Consider the following 17,661-nt stretch of genomic DNA (forward strand, 5'->3'; position numbering starts at 1 on the left):
TTACCTTAGAGGAGTCCAGAGGTTCCTGCTGTCCGTGTTTTGTCTGCTCTTTGTCTCAGTCTGTGGGACTTCTATGGCTTACCTTTTGCTAATCCACATTCAGATGAACCTGAGGAAAACTTCCCCACTGCTCTGTATAAATATCAAGCTTAGTTTTGATACTCTTTCCCTTTGAGAGGGCAGTGGGGGGAATCGTTGTGTCAGGGAGGAGGCAGGAAACCTGAGACCTGATCTTTCAAGTCAGTCCTCCTTCCCTGGAAACTACTTTGGGTTAGTTTAATCCTCGTCCAGGCATCTATTAGGGAAACGATGGCAGCGGGTGGGAAGTCCTATTACTTTGCTTCTCTTTCTCCTATATCAGGTGATAAAAACCAAACAGTCTTATGTTCTTTATGTGTCTCAGTACATAGGAAGTTTTTCAAGTAATCTAGGTCTTAATGTGACTCTAGTCAGATTAATAGTTGTAGATGGTGATGAATTGAAGTCAATCTGGGGAGAAGGGTGAAGCACTTGTTTAAAAAATCGTTTGTGTTTTGATAAAGTTTAGTAGGGAAGAGGGATGATGAGGATTTAAACTTGGTGGCATTCTTACTCTAAAACAGGTGAACTGCTGCCCTTACAGGCAGAAAAGACACCATAGAAACAGGTCTGGTAGTTCTTGATGTGCTATCGCCAGAATGTCAGAACAGACTGGCAGCTTCTGAGCCATGGCTGCTGCTAAGCAGTGCGTACGTAGGGTCATTCATACTCTGTAGTTGAGGAGCAGAAAATAGTTTTTAAACTGTTTAATCTGTTGTGGCTAACTTAAAGCATAGTGGATGTCATCTTAATACATGTGAAATGTTGTCGACTGTTGCATCTTGGGTGTACACAACTGTCCCCTGATGCTACTAAACAAATTATAAACAATTTAAAAAATACTTTATTGGACAGCTTTTATCTGGTGCATTAAAAAAAAAACCAAACACACCTCTTCTCCAGAATAACTCAAATATTTTACCTGATTATTTTGAATGAAATCTAGACTTTAAATACAATATATTTTTAACGATGGAACATACTATACTTGTGCTATGTTCCAAGTTACAAAACATTTAAAAATTGGGTGCATGTGAAGTGGAAATGTAAGCAGACAACTGTAGCAGAAGGGATTGGGTACAATATAATTTTAGTCCAGCTGGACTGCCTTACATGCCTGAACTTGTTCTCAGACAGTTTCTGTAGCTTAATCCCCCTTTACTTTAATGCAGACAATTATAGATTGGTGACATAGTTTATACTGAGGAATTAGCAGTTACAGAATCTTTTGCGTACTGGCAGCTCTTGATGATTTTCCACTGGGAAGAGCTGTTGCCTGTTTTCAACGGCAGCAAGTAGAAAGCGGCTCCTGCTGTGACATTCTCAAAATATTTTACCCCACACTTAAAGCTCCTGACACCTGCTTTAGGAGGGTTCAGCTGCTGGGGATGGCTGCGTGGACGTGTGCTTATAGCAGCCTCGTATGATCCTGTCATTGAGACCGCTCGCTGTTGTTTGTCAAGGTACAGAGCTCAGCTGAGTGCGGGCACCGTGGTAATGCTTACACTGCCGGTATGTGTGTGTGTATGTAAAAGCCTGCTAAAAGGAAAGTGTTTTCCTTTGCTGGTTTGGGGTGCACTGAAAATGGGGTGCCTCCTCTGTGGCCTCTCGGTTTCTTTCCTCATGCTGCTCCTGCAGAGAGCACAGTGTTGCCACTGCAGGTTTCTGTCTTCTGCCTGGAACATCCCACTTGTATTTGGAACTGGCTGTTTTCAGCTAAGACAATGAAATGTTTTTCTGTGGCTTCATGTGAGAAAATACATAAGCTTTGAATTAGCCATTTCCCCCCCCCTCCTGAAGCTGTATAAATTCAGCTTAAAGCTTTCAACTTCCCTCAGTGGTCCTTCTGGATCACGTAACATCTTCTAAGGTAGTTTCCCAACCTCATGGTTTAGTGTATAAGATACCTTAGTGTAAGATAAGAAGATAACTGACACACAAATTTTGCTTTCTGAAATTATGTCTATTGAAAGCTATTCACTGATTAAAATTCCAATCCTTCAAAACATCTTGAGACTTTCCACTTAATTGCCATGTGTCATCTCTATTGAAAATGTATGAATTGAAAACTCCAGGTAAAAGTGTTTCCCTGTGGCGTAATGAGCACATCTCTTCCCTCCACCCCCTTCAGCTTTCTCTAAGGCTTCTGGTGAGGTGGCCCCTGCTTCAGGAGCAGGAAGATAGCTATTTGAGAAGTCCTATCCCATACTGTTATCAGTCCAGTTCCCCAATAGCTGGGACGAATAAAATCCAAATATGATACTAGAGACTAAGAGACAAAAAGAGTGGATTTAGGCTTGCCTTATTTGGATGTCCTCCATATAAATTTTTAGTCTCTCCCACCTGTATCATGTAGAGATGTTCCATTATTTAGGCGTGAGAAATTATCCATCTGCTGCACTATTTCTTTTGCACATTTCTTTCTGTTTTTAACACCTTATGGAGTATTATGGTGCCTGGTTACATACTGCATTTGGAGAATGAGGGAAAGGTCTGTAAAGGTTGAGAATTCAGTTGCAGAAAGAGTACGAGGTGTTCTACGTAGCATATTATGTTCTTGAGATTATATTGTACTTTTATATCATTGCTCAGTTTTTGCATTTCATGCTTTCAGGAGAGTAACACCAGAGTTGCTTTTCTCATGACAAAATATTGCACCATATGTGAGTGCTGAGGACATACAACGAACATACATTACAGCTTGGGCACTTGCCTGGCTTTTTCCTCCCTCCACAGAGGGAGAGAAATGTAACTTGGCATTCATTTCATTACAGTTGCTCTGCACAACAAAGTGACCGAGTCCATTTGTCAAAGTGCTTTCTACTCGACCTAACAAATGTCCTCTACTTACTGTCTGTGTATGATCTAAGAGCTACATCCTGTGTGAAATTATAAATTGAAGGCTAACTCGTTTCTGTACTTTAGCCTTTGCTTTTTCTGACAGCTCAGGAGAATCAGAGCACTGGAAACTTGCACGGTTTAGATGGTGATAGGTGGTGTGGCAGTAGGAATGGGCAGGAGCCAGTAAGAGTAAAATTTTCATGCTCGATTTTAAGCTTAAGCTGTGATTTAATTTTTACCACCCCATTACCCCCCAAAAAAATCTTTCTTAAAAAAAAAAAGCTTTTTCTTTCGATCTTTCATCAGAGAATATAAAAATAAATAAAAATTTACAGGTTCCCATAACATTTATAGTTTTAATTTTTAAGTTGTTGCATTCTACTGTAAATATTATTTTGGAATTAAATTCTTGTGTGTCACCACACACATTAGACATCCTGCACATCATAAGGGAATTTTTTTCAAGTTCAGATCTTTAAGTTGCTGTATTGAAAAATACCAAAGTACTGAAATACCATTCCTTGTGTCAGCCATATGCGATGATGGTTGGTGGGAGAGGTGTGTGGGAAGGTTACAGCTGCTGGATGGTAGATGATTCCTCCAGTTCACTTTCCCTCTACCTGTTTCGAGAATATCTGTTTGCCAGGACTCTAATGTCCCTTGTCTCTATGTCAGGACAACCTGTGTTTATTGCTTTCCTTCCAAGGTGCTTAACTTCAATATGTTGAAACAATCATATGTTTTATTGGTAACAGAAGGATTAGGCATTGTGCATATGACCTGCTTTGCATAAAGCCACAGTGAGTAAGCCTCAGTGCTTCGGTTTCTTCACTCTCCTAAAAAAAAAAAAAAAAAAAACAAACAAAACAAAAAAACCCAAAACCTGATTCCATTAATAAAAAAATATTTCTAATTATCTGTATATTGCTTTTTGTGTGCACAACACTTATGTTGTATAAGGAGGCCTCTAGTTTGTGAACTGATTTGGAAGACTTTATTTTTGAATACTGCGTGGTGACCTAGTTAATTGGGAGTAATTACTGTCTAAATATATTGGTTTAACATAACAAAAGGCTGTCTGGAAAAAAAAATGGGAAGAAAAAGAATGGCTCAAGATAAACCAGCCCTTTGCAAACACTTAAGAGTTGTTAAGGGACATCTCCAGAGCTATTAGCAGAGAAGGTTTTAACTTCGCTATTGTAATTTAGCTCCAGAGCCTTGAAACAAAGCAGCAGAGCAAAATAATTGTTCAGAAAAGGAACGGTTTTCTCTGGTTCTGCTGGCAGTATTTTGTTGGAAAAGCACTTGACACATAAGAGTCATAGGATGCCCTTGGAGAGAAAGGAGTGGGATACCCATGGTTCGAATGGATTTGCTTGATAATATGGAGCTGTAACCTCTATTCCCTGCTTTCTCCTCTCCTTTTTCCAGAATCTTGCTCTTAGGACTAAAACTGAGCACTGTGTTGATTTTAAGTAGGATTACCTGGTTGCAGGAGTGACTTCTGATTGCAGGCTTTTTTCAGGAGTTTCAGCCTAAATCCTGTCAGACCTGCTCTGTAAGCATGGCAGAGCTACAAACTATTGCAGTCCAGGACTGCTCTAGAAATGGAAAAATTGCTTCATTTAGAAAAGGTAAGGAGGGCCTGACACTTGAAGGGCTATGTCAAGGAAGAGATGTATGGCCATCCCTGTAATTAGGAGAGATCAGTCATGGAAATTACACTGACTGGATTTGGCACGCTTGTCTTTGTTTCAAAGTTGTTTGGTTTATAATAGTAATTTATCTCATGGTGGAGAGCAAAGGGGTAGTGTGCAAGTCACACCTAGGACGAGTAAAATAAAGCAGACATGGATGTGTAAGTAGAAGCCTTTAGATAACCCCTTCCTCTCAGAGGACTAACTCTTCATTTGTGTCCCTGAAGTATCTGCAGTTGGTGCTATGCAATTACAGCTGGGCCACAAAGTACAGACCTAAAACAAAAAAAAAAAAGTGTGTTTCTATATCTTTTAAAAAAAAGAGAGACAAGTTTCAGGGCCTTGAGTATGTTTGACCTTGAAACCATCTCTCGTTAATGCCTGCGTTTGCTTGCAAGCTCCACTAATGTTGTGCCTGTAGTAGGAAGGCAGAACGGCAGGGTGTGCTGCTTGGTCTCAAGAACCTTTAGATAATCAGGTAGCAAATAGTTTGCCTCTGCAAATGGCACTTGTTTTCCCCAAGCAAAGTCCTGCATTCAAACAGATACTTGGGATTTGGGGGGGGTAAGGAAGGAGGGGGAGCACTGCCTCTTGGAAACAAAGCTAGGAGTGATACCTTGCTGCCTTTGCTGCTTGTATAAGCAGCAAACATGAGTAAAACATGAGCGCTGTGGGTATCTCTTGCAGCAGAACGGTGTCATACGGCCTCTCGGTGGCTATCTCTTAGGGTTGTCTGTGTCAAAGAACTTGAACTTAAGTCAGATTTGCTTTGTCATCCTGACTTTGGCTCTTGCCACTTTCAATTTCTCTTTAGCTTCTGGAAGCTTCTTTTTAATTCTCCAGTGGGAAGGCCAACATGTATCTGAACACACATGAGGGCTCACCCCAAACACAACCCACAGCGCATTGATCAAAACAGTGGGAGTGGTAAGGTGGGTTTGTGAATATCTGATCACAGAAGGGTGGCAAATCTGTTTTTCAGCATGTGTTCTACTTTAGTTCGTTTTTACCTAAATGCTGCAGAGGACTGGAGTTGTTTCCCAATGGCAAAGCAAGCAATGAAATATGACACAGGGAGGGGAAGAGGGTTGGCAGAGTGCCTATGTGCACAAATAGCCCACTACCTTTTGAAGCGTATTTGCAGCCAAGCAAACAAAAAAAACAGTGCAGGCTGCCTTGCAAAGAATTACTGTAGAAATCTTCCCCTTGGAACTTTTAATTTTTCCTCTTAATGTCAATAAAACATCATTACTACTTATTCCAGAATCGAAACTCACAAGATGTGGTATGTCTGAAAATGTATTTATGTAGTAGTGGATTAGGAAAAGAAGGAGCTGTATTGCTGTCTTTTGCAGCTCTTAGAATCCGTTTTGCCTTGGATTGCTGTAACACAGGAAGAAATTCTAGTGAAAACTAAACTCTAGATCATAGTGTTAGCTGGTTGAACGAACAGGAGTCTTTTGGCACAGCCCTGTTGTGAGTTATGTAAATCTTGTGCAGTGTATAAGCAACAGGCGGTTGGTGACGTAAAACTGAGCATTTGTCTCTATTTATTGGCTAATGTGACATGCACCCTTCCTGTAGCATTTGACTGAGCTGGCTGTATTAAATATAGCCCTGACACTCCTAAGTAGAAAATGCCTCAAGCTGAATAATGGTTTCTGGTCTGAAATTTGTTGTTCCAAGCGTGGAAATCTTACACGGTGGCTCTTTTGTGTCCCCTTTGTATCAAAGTCCGTTCTGTGTTGATGGCGAAAGGCCTCGCTGTAAGGCTCAGTTTGCTGAATTTGCCAATCGATCACCATGGCCAGGTTGTGCAGAACATTCCTCCAGCGCCACCGAACGCTTTGGCCGTGCGCTGGGAGACTTAGCAGGGTGTCAGTAACTCACAGCGTGATTATCTTCTGTCATCCGTGATGGATTACCAAACTGATACATCTGTTGTTTAGGTCCTCTCCCGCCCACCCCCATTGCGGGTGGCTGGCAGACCTGCCTAACACTGCTATTACCCCCTTTGACCCAAGCTCCAGTGCTATTAGCTACTACACTCTGGGTCCCCTGTTTTTTCTGTGAGGAGAAAGCAGTGATACTTCTCCCATGCAGTTCTGATTTTATCCAGAATGTCTGATTATATTTTTTTTTCCCTTGAACACTGTAGCAATTGAACAGGAGGCAGTTTCTTTGCTCACCGTTTTGAGCCCCTTTCCAGCTGGCAAGCAGTCCAAAAAGCCCTATGTTTGCTCTTTCTCAGGGTCATACTGCAAATGTTTCTCTTGCTTTCACCTTGGATTTCTGGCTTTGGTTTAGACACATGACACTCCACCACACATCACAAACCCTCACTATATCACTGTACCCATATACTGCAGCTTCTGACTAGCCTTCTGCATGGCTTTGTTTTAGGTGGTAGTTCCCAGTTCTTGAAGGTTTGGGGTTTTTTCCAGTCCTGCTCAAAAAAGCAACACAGATTTTTGTAATCATGGATAAGAAGCATTTGTTATGCCCATTGCATTTGGTGAGATTTTACTCATCTCCATTCTCACAGCACCTACTCAAAACATAAATTAGGGCCACAACCTCACAGACATGCATAAACAGAGGAATTACATGACTTGCCAAACACTTACATAATAACTTAATAGTATATCGTGGAACAGCATCTAAGACTCATGAATCCTCTTCCTGTTTGACTGTTCCTCCTTTCAAATTAATTATCATATGAGTTTCAACTACACCACGACTCAGGAATCAATAGCATTTGTGGCTTTCTCAATGTCCTTAATATATCACAGACTTCCACTGTCGTTTGTCTTTATTCAGTAAGAACTTTTGACTCAGACTGTTTATAAGTTCCCATGAGTTGTCACTATCCAGAGCTGAGCAGGCACTTTAATGATTAATAAATGGTTTTCTAGTACTCATGGCTCATATCTGACTGTATGTTTCAAAAGCTGCAAGGCTTGAGTTGTTATCTGTAGCTACCTGATGTCCTTTGGCTCTGAGAGTTATCATAAGAGTGTTCCTTGTGTTTTGTTCATCTTATGCTCCTTTTGGACCTTTTGTGTCAAAATAAAATGGAGGGGTTCAGTCCTTTTGAAATTAGCTTGGGAAACAAGGCTGGTATAGAGAAACTGCCTTGTTGTTTATATGCTGCTGCATTGCACCTCCTTCAGTATCTCTTGAACTTTTTGGCAAATTTCATAAAGAGCTAAGGGGGTAGAGGTCTCCAATACTTGTAAGTTCCGAGATTTCTAGTGAAAATATGAAGCAGAGTAGAAAAGGGCTGTAAAATAGTGTCTCTGGCAAGTAAAATGCTATATTTTGAGCTCTGTTATCTTGGAGAATCCATGTGTGATAGAGAGAAAAGCTTTAAAAAACCATGACCAGCAGACCTAAGAGTCTGGATAATATTTTCGCTTAACAGTTTAGGATGACATACGTATATGTGTGAAAAGGACCTGACTGACCTGTACTTTAGGCTGTAATCTGCTTTTTTGCTTTCTAGGAATCTACAAGCCGCCATTGGAGCCTACTATGATTTTGAGAGTCCAAATATCAATGTACCCTCCATGTCCTTTGTTGAAGATGTCACCATAGGTGAAGGAGAGTCCATCCCTCCTGATACCCAGTTTACAAAAACATGGAGGATACAAAACACAGGTAAGGCTTTTAGACTGTAGCAAAACCCACATAGTGTGTATTCTGTGACAGTATGGCAGATCTAATGGAAGAGGTGCTGGCTACAGACAGGAGATTTGCGTGCATTTAACTGGGAATAGAGCCACCCTGTTATTGAAGGAGGTAGGCTGCCAACCCATGTGTATTCCCCTTCTTACACTGGCACAAACATTTTGTTGCGAGATGCACAGCTCAGTCCACCAGTTTTGTTCTTTATGCCCCAACACAAACGAAAACTCTATGAAACTTCTAGATAAAAGAAATTGTAGTACAAGTTGCTTTTTTGTGTGTTTTAATAGTAGTTTGATCTAAAAATAAAGAATCCTTAGCTAGTCATATTTCTGATCACTTGATGCAAACAAATGGAATACATTTTTAAGTCAATGAAGAGATTGCTTTCAGTCTCAAAGCCTTTTAGCTCCTGACCAGCCTGTGTATTACCACTACCCTTCATCACACCATTTCTCTGACCGTCACTGTCATTTGAGCGTTCAGCTCTCTATAGAACACTGTTTTCTGTGGAGGCAGTGATGCAATGAGCTAACTCTGAGAAGAGGTAGTAATACAAGGGTAATGTGGCAGGTATCCTTTACTTCCTATTACACTTTTGACAGAATTGCTTTTTCATGCTCTGAGAGGATGCAAGGCTGGAGAGACCACATTCCAGTATGAAATAAGTCAAAACAGTGACTGGGATCCAGGAAGTCAGGCTAGGCAAAATACATTCTTAGTGCTTGATCTGTTGGGATGTAGTCAGAGAGACGAATGAGATCCATGGATGCAAAATAGAATACCTTGTCTTCAAGTATTGCAATGACAGGATGTTACATGAATGTTTAAGCTGTGTGTCTGAATTTAATTGACCTGCTTGCACTTTTGTGAAGAAGGACAGCACAACAAGGTATGATATCATGAATCATCATGAGTAAAGTTCAGCTCTGTTAGTATTCCTACTTGTAAATAACTGCAGTACTCGAGTGCTGTACAGATTTGTGCTGAATATCAAAGTATAACAGAGACAAAAACCATACTAAAAATCTAGAAGTGTTTCATCAAGACATGAGAGGTGAGGGGGGGTGTGTGTGTGTTTAAGTACACTAATTTATAGAGACTGTATCCTAGAGAAAGGGCTTAATTATTTTATTACTTTTTCTGCCTCCATTTGTTTGACTTAGTATAATGGAAAGGTGACACATATAGCTTGCTTAAACTCCAGTAATGTGAAAAATAGATGGTGATATTTTTATAACTGTCTCAGGTACAGGTCTTACACATGTAGTAAGTTTGACAGGTCTTGTTTCTCCACTATTAGTATCTTAATTTGCATGTGTTATGACTACACCCCTACCTTGATCCTTTCAGACTCCTTCCTCTCTTGTTCCTCTGATGTATTCTTTCCTGCATGCAAATTCAGCCTTAATTTAACATTGTAGTTCAAGCAATGTTTGATTGTTCTTGGAATGTTTGACCTGAAATCCATGGGCCTTCTAAAATGAGCAAAGGGAGTTAATCTTGACTTACGAGTTCCTGGCAAGGCCAACATTTGTTTTGGCTTCTGTGTGGGTTAAAGCCTGACTTCTTAAAATGTACATCTGTACTCTTAACAGTGGTGCTGGAGGCCAGATCTTGTTAAAACCATGCTGTTGAGGCATGTTTTAGTTAAATGCAACTTCACATACTGTGTTATGACTGTGCAATTTAAGGAGGACTGTAGCATTTTAAAACCATTTTATGGTTTAATTAAGGTATAATATCAAAGGACTATAGTGTTTCCAGATAATATCTGCTTGTTAGGTAGATAACTGAAGCAAAGCCAAGGTTTTTAACAGCCCTACATGAACCTTTGATTAAATGACTTCAGTTCTAGAACACGAAATACCTGAGGCATGTGTCACCGAAGCGTTTAGTGTCTGACGAGTATGACAAGCAGAGCTCTGAGAGATTGTCAGTTTTAAGCATGCAAGCAGTAAGCTAGGTTCAGTCAGGTTTTCTTATGTGTTATTAAAAACTAATGCCCTGCTCTGATACCTTCTGGGACAGTGCTTGGCTTGTCTGCCAAAAGACCAGTTTGTGTAGTAGAACCATTGCTGAAAGAGCAGCAGGATTTAACAGACTTATTTCCTCTTCCCACTCTACTTCCAGCTGCTGCTGGCTCTGCAGGACAGTTACTACAATTTATCATCTCCTGAGAGATGAGTGTACTGAAATAGAATGACATAATCATCATTTCATTTTATGGGGCTTATCGGTTGCAGCGTTCTAGGCACCTTGCAAGCCTAAAGCCATTAAAACCGATAAAAATCACATAAATTATTTAAACTAAACCATGTTGCTGGGCTGCCAACCTTTTCAGATGAGACTTCATACTCAACTCCCACACTCCATAGTCTGAGGTCAGCTAGTCACTCAGCTCCTCTTTCAGTGACCTCCCTATCTCGGCACTGTTTCCAACTGTAGTGATAGATCCCCCGCGCTGAATATCCCACTTTACGTGTTCATCATGCCTTCCCTGCTAGATTGTGAATTCTGCAAAAAAGGACTTGACTAGAAAACCAGTCCCTACCGTGTCTTCATTGAAGTATCCACAAGGATTAAATTAGCAGGCAAGCTGTTGCAAAGGATGCTCTTTGGGGTAACCTAAGGTCAGAACAGCATCCACCATTCTTGTCTCAGACTAGACATAGAGTGGTTCAAAGCTTCTCGGTGGTTCAGGCTTTCCTTGGCTGTTTCCATCGACCTCACCCAAGCAGAAGGTTTTCTCAAAGTCACTGGCTTAGTCATGGCACATTACTGGGGAAGAAGTAAAATAAAATTCTGCTAAACTGATTTTTCACGAGTCTCGGAAGCACTTTTCTTTTTGTCTTCCCCAGTACTTGTTATCTTTGGCAGAGATGGCTGTGCTTGCATGCAGTAACTGTTTTCTGTATCTCTACAGATTGTCAGGTCATGCTGTCAGTCCCAGTATCTGCAGTCTGAACATTGATCTCCACAAATAAATCATATGTTCACAATCCTTTCCACCTTTGCACAAAGCTGAGAGAAGGGTTGGTGTAAGAAGGGAAATAAATCCATCTAGAAAATAGTACTAGCTCTTCAATTATAGTTCAAACTATTAGTTCCTCCTGAGACTGCTAACAGGCTTAAAAAAGAACAAATCCCTGAAAGAAAATGTTTCTAGCACTTTGTATTAATAACATATATTTTGATGTCTCAAGGCTCAGGAGCTACAAGTAGGGAGGCAGAAAGAAATGAGGGGGGAAAAAAACCCCACCTAGGTCTGACCTTATCTTTGTCTCTAGCATTGGTAAAATGTATGTGTGTGTTGGTTATGTTGATTTTTCTGGAGCTGTTACACTGTGCCTTTGAGAATTTTTCTGTGTAAGGACGATCTAGAGATTATTCAAATAAAAATATGAATTGTCCTGCTGGTCTCAGAATGGACCAGTTAAACTTTGTCTGAAAACCGTACTCTTCAGCATCCATTGCTGGCTGTGTCGTGTGTATCTTGGTTATTCCTTTGACTGCTCAACAATTGCACAACTGTTTTAATAAGCATGTTTCATCCAGTCTTACACAAACAGACACAAAGCTTTTCCTGGTGCACTGTCAGTAATTCTTTCTTCTGTTTAATCCCAGGGACAGAGGCGTGGCCCCCGGGGGTTTGTCTGAAGTATGTCGGGGGAGACCAGTTTGGCCACGTAAACATGGTGATGGTCAGGTCCCTGGAGCCCCAGGAGATTGCAGACGTCAGCGTTCAGATGTGCAGCCCCAGCACAGCAGGAATGTATCAGGGACAGTGGCGAATGTGCACCGCCACGGGACTCTATTACGGAGGTGAGTGATCCCTTTTCTGGCACTTGAGGCTGCTCTTTGTGATATTCCCACCGCAGACAAAATGGACGTTCCTGGCCCCTTGCAGACACTCTCCTGATAACCGCATGGTGAAGGCCTGCCAGCTCTGAGACTAAATATAGAAAACAGAATAGAGAAAACATCAAGCGAGTTGCTTTGTTGTCTTGGTCAGCACAGAACTGTTTTCTAAACACTGGAACAAATTGCAGATTACACAAAGCTGCGAAAAACAAAGGGACTTGTGCAGTTCTCCTGGAGACTCTTTTTCCCAGTCGTTCCTTCTCGGGATTCTTTCCCAGTTTTCCAGCACTGAACACTGTGAACTACATACAAGCATAAAATCTATTTAAGCAGTAGAAACCTCATCTGAGAAGTTGTGGCCCAGGTTTTAATACAGTAATTTGGTGCATCTACTGTGAACATTTTTCTGTTTAAAAACCACTTTGTGATATTTTGCCTGGTGCCTTAGCCTGAGCCATCAACATCTTCATTCATTTGGAGTCTTTCAGTCATTTTTAGCCAGCTTTAGTTTATAGCGAGAACATCTTTGTGTCTGTTTTGGCAGTTGGGAGTATCCCAAGTTACATGGGTTTGAGTGAGAGATGTTAGCACTTGGAGACAAAAATAACTCTTTGCTCAGAAGCACAGGGTTTTTGGCAGAACTGTCAGTAAACGTACGACTCTTTGGTGTCAAAATGGATGTAACTTGTCCCTGAATTAAGGGCATGAATTCCTCTGCGCAGGTTGAAAGGCCTGTTCAACTTGCACTGCCTGCCGCAGGCCTGTGTGTTTATAAAGCCGAGGTTTTCCCAGCTGCTGACAGTTCAAGATCTTCCTAAACTTCCTGGAGTTGCACATTTTGCAAGAAAACGACCTACAGATTAAAATCCCTTTGGCTACCGAGTTTTGAGTCAAAGACGCCCTCCCCCTGCCAGATAATTAATACCTTTTCTGCTAGGTCTCCCCCAGCGGTTAGCCCCAGCAGCTGCGGGAGGCCCTGGCGAGCAGCCGGCGCTGTGGCCCGTTGTTTTTTCATCCCGCCACGCCTTTGGTAGCCCGGGGGCCACCGGGCGGGGCGTCGCGCCGCGGGCGGGCAGCAGGGGGCGCCGCGGTGCCGCGGGCGGGCGCGGGGGGGGGGGCGGTTACAGCCCGGGCAGGGGGTTGGGGGGTTACGGGGGTGTGGGTGTGTGTGTATGTGTTACAGCCTGGGCAGGGTGCTGGGGGGTTACGGGGGTGTGGGTGTGTGTGTATGTGTTACAGCCTGGGCAGGGTGCTGGGGGGTTACGGGGGGGTGTGTGTTATAGCCCAGGCAGGGTGCTGGGGGCTACGGAGGGGGTGGGTGGGGGTGTTACAGCCCGGGAAGGGTGCTGGGAGGTTAGGGGGGTGTGGGGTGTGTGTTTAACAGCCCGGGCAGGGTGCTGGGGGTTACGGGAGTGTGGGGTGTGTGTTACAGCCCGGGCAGGGTGCTGGAGGTCCCTAAGCAAGTCGTACTTTTGTATAAATCAGCCACCCCCACACACACACCCTCCCGCCCCTCTGGCTTTAATTAGATCATAAAATGCAAACTAATGAGCCCAGCCCTGTTAAACCTGGAGGGGAGTGGCTGGAAGGAGGGCTTCAGCGAGTTGGTGCTGCTTGAGAATAAAACCGAGCAGCAAAAGGACCGGCAGTCTCCCCCCCCCCCCGCCCCCGGCCGCCAGTGGCAGCACGAAAGAGCCCCGTGTAGGTTAACACCTGAGTGCAGAAAGCCTGGAAGCAATTAACATGTGACACGAGGTGCTGTTATTAGAACTGCTGAGATGAGATAAGGTATTGCTGCTGTTCTTTTTAATTCACCCTCTCCGTGCAGAAAAACAAAACTGGAGCACATTTAATGGAAGGGGGGTGTGGGGGGGAGAAGCAATAAAACTGAATTTGGATACATACCAAGAAATGTATTTATGCAAATAGGCCATAATGTTTGCATGAAGTGTAAAGGAAATGCTAAGTAAAATAACAATCTTATCTATGTACAAGAGACAGACATGCATTAGGTAAGAACTGTAAATATGTTTCTTATTCTAACCAGTAGTTTGTGAATTCATGTAATAGTCTACCAAGTCTGGGTACCTTATCCACCTACTGTGAGTGTTTTGGAACAGGAATGGAGATATTTTGCAGTGAATTGTCATAAACATAACTACCTTCTAAGTCACCCTTCTGTTGTTTTATTTTAATAGCCAAACTGTTCAAAGCTAAACAAAAACATTGCCTTTTCTTTATCATCAGAGTAGAAGATTGGCAGTGATACCTCCTGGCTCTCTTTTCAGTCTTGCTGCCCAGCCTTGGATTAAGTCACTTAGGGTTTTCTTTTTTCAGTGCATCCTATTGGTAATCTGAAGTGTTGAGCTCCAAGTTGTTGTGTCAAGTTTGTTTTATATGTGTTTCTAGCTGGTTCATGTAGGTTCAGAAGGAGAAAAACTTGCCTGGTGTTACTGAAAGCCTGAACACTAAATTAGTGTTTAACCAATACTTCTGATGCTCCATAAAAATGTATTTTAAACAATCAGTCTTTTCTTCTTGCTGTTGTAAAGGATGGAGTTAACATTCTGTTTTTCTCCTTCTGCCCCCTTCTTCATAAGCTCCCATCTAGTGACAACATGAGTGTCTGTCTTTTTCCACAGATGTCATCTGGGTGATCCTCAGCGTGGAAGTTGGAGGACTTCTGGGTGTAACGCAGCAGCTGTCGTCCTTTGAAACAGAGTTCAACACGCAACCACATCGTAAGGTAGAAGGAAACTTTAATCCATTCGCCTCTCCACAGAAGAACAGGCAACCAGATGAAAACAACCTAAAAGACCCTGGGGGTTCCGAGCTAGGCACAATCAGCAAAAACACATGGGGGCCTGCTCCTGACCAAATCGAACAAGATCAGAATGGACTGTCACAAAACTCTGTAAATCTCTCCCCCAGCAGTCACTCGAACAACTTGTCGGTAGTGACATACAGTAAGGTAGGTGCCCTGGGAGAACAGGAGAATGGGTAGGTGATGAGACTGTGATGTGTGTAATAGTTCTTCGTTACAAACTGCAAAGCCCTTCCCTTCTGCTTCTGCCAGACCTGCTAAGGAAGGTTTTGAATTTGACTGTCTGACTGCCAACTCCTCATGTTATATTAAAATATTTTTGCCTCTGATAGACTCTACCAGATCCACCTTTTTGGTTTTTGCTTCAAGTCCTTAAAATTTATATAATCTTGTCTGGGTGCTGTAACTATTAGTGGCTGGAGCCTACTCCAGTTGCGTGTGCAAATAAGTCAAAATATCTCTCTAGATGTGCTCCCGAGTTTTACATAATTTTGAAAAGTGAAAAAAGAGAAAAAATAGCCACACCCCCAAAACCTGAGATTAACCAGATAACTTCTTTTTAGCTGGTGTAGAGAGACTACAGAGCTCAACATTTTGATCCCAGAAGCTACCTGTCAGGAATAGTCAATCAAAGGACTATTTCTGTCTGTGTCCTTGTCTTGTTTATAATTGTAGGTGACTTTTAAATTATCTTTACTTTAAATCTCTCTCAAAAGCTTGCTTGGTGGATGCTATATGAGTCTGAGTGATATTTTGACTGTTTTTATTTGCTTGTGTGTGAAAAATGAATTGCAGGATTATTTACAATTCAGAATCCACCTGTTAATGCAGCCAGTTTGTGTAGGTGTGTACTGTCGTATGTCAAACTAGTTTGATTTTTAAAATCCTTTAAAAATGCTTTACTGTAATTTGAGCAGGCTGTGTAGGACAATAACACTTGGTTGCTGAATGACTTAATAAAGCCCTAATGTTAGTTCACCTACAGCACTTTAGTTCCTAACTGGATGAACTGCCTGTCCTCTACCAGTGGATCATAATTTAGTGACCTACTTTGCACCAGGGCTATGCATTTTTTTTATTACTGATAGCATGCGCGGGATTGACCATTTGACAAACTACCAATCACCCTTTTTGTGTTTTGCCCCCCAAACATAAATTGCTGTAAGCTGTATTGGCTCCTGCTTCAAGATTGTTGCTCACTATAAGTGAAATGGATGGCTCAGGAAATAATTAAAGAATAAAGCTTTTCACCTATCAGTTCAAATAAAACCTGAATTAGCAGTGACTGAAAGTCACTGCCTTTTAGCGGTTGCTCGGTGGGTAGTGGGGTTCCCTGAAGAGACGGGCTGTGGTGTGACGGCAGAGGCTGTCTATGTACTGATACAGCTTCTCTGCATACACCTTATCTCAGGTGCTTCAGGTGAGGAGTGCTGCTCTGCAGCTGTCTGTTGTACATATCCCAGCAAAGATTGGTAACAGCTCTGCGTATCAGCTGATGAAAAATAAGAATCAGTTACTAAGTACAGCTTTGGTGAGGTAGTAGACTTACCTAAGCCTTTCATAGCTAAAATACTAAGTTTATTTTAGGTAGGAAAACTCAGTTCCACTTTTTGGTGGTCACCTTTAGGCTTGGAGGTGGCTTTTTTTCCCGGTGACTGTTTTCTGAGTGCAGAGCTTGGCAATTGCTTCGTAGCCGATTTGCACTTGCAGGTGGATAGATGTGGAACTGCTAATGTATGTACTTCTGAGCAAGTTCCTGCACAGAAATGCTAGACATGGGGTTTTGGCGGTAATGTGGCCTTCAGTTTTCACTAGGTCTCTTCCTGTGCTATGTGTCTTTACCCTTCCTAGTGAGAGCAGTGGGGGCTCCAGGAGGTAAAGTGTACCAACAGACTCTCTTGGCCAAGGAGTAGATGCTTGGTATTTTCTAAGAACGTAGGTGTAAGAAACCAGTACCTATTGGAGGTGTAGAGGACATAGCAAAGGTCAGCTATACTGTGGAATAGAAAAGCCAAAAAGGAGAGTGAAGCACTACCAGAGAGAATTTCACTAAATTTAAGTAAGCTGATTTAGCTAATAACCCAAAGTTCATGATCAATAACCTTACGAGATGTGAGACATTATAATCTAACCTCGGATGTAGGGTAGGTGGCCTTTCTCCCTTCTTTTTTTTTCTTGTTTTAGGGTTTTGTTTCTTTTTGTATTTAGAGAATATTCTTGGGTGCATTTGAGGTAGATTATATGAGATAAAAGCAGAAATTTTTTCTTGCTTGCTTCAGAACAGATAGCTTTATGGTCCTTTTTGGAGACGGGTTGGGGTATGTGAAAGTTCACTGGCTTTTGAGGGCTTTTTGTCTCTACTACAGTGTTTCTGTTTGTGACATAATAAAACAAGTTAGCTTTTCCTTTGGAGGCCATTACTAAGGTAGGTCTGAAGATCAGAGTCCTGTTCCAGCCTTGCCCTTCCTGTCCAGGGCAGGAGGCATTCTACCACAGACTTAATATTCACCCTGCTACAATACTGTTCCTGTAGTGAACAAGTTTGAGTAGGTTTGACATCCTAGATGCTTGATCTCATTTAAAATCGCCAGGTGAACATGCTCACCTTCTAGTGCTATTGTCTGCCGCCTTCATGCAATCTGGAGATCCTTCTGGAAAAGAAGAAACTTT

At 42.1% G+C, this 17,661-nt stretch overlaps 1 protein-coding gene across 1 annotated transcript in view; it reads left to right on the plus strand.

The window, feature by feature from the left end:
* Window positions 1-17,661, plus strand: part of ILRUN (inflammation and lipid regulator with UBA-like and NBR1-like domains) — a 33,933-nt gene that overhangs the window by 6,024 nt on the left and 10,248 nt on the right. The window contains exons 2-4 of the mRNA XM_033009343.2: window positions 8,122-8,276; window positions 11,931-12,128; window positions 14,810-15,138. Coding sequence (XP_032865234.2) covers window positions 8,122-8,276; window positions 11,931-12,128; window positions 14,810-15,138 — 682 coding nt within the window. The remainder of the gene's footprint in view (window positions 1-8,121; window positions 8,277-11,930; window positions 12,129-14,809; window positions 15,139-17,661) is intronic.

The sequence above is a fragment of the Tyto alba genome, unplaced genomic scaffold (genome assembly GCF_018691265.1).
Source record: "Tyto alba isolate M040663 unplaced genomic scaffold, T.alba_DEE_v4.0 Super-Scaffold_30, whole genome shotgun sequence".
Taxonomy (NCBI): domain Eukaryota; kingdom Metazoa; phylum Chordata; class Aves; order Strigiformes; family Tytonidae; genus Tyto; species Tyto alba.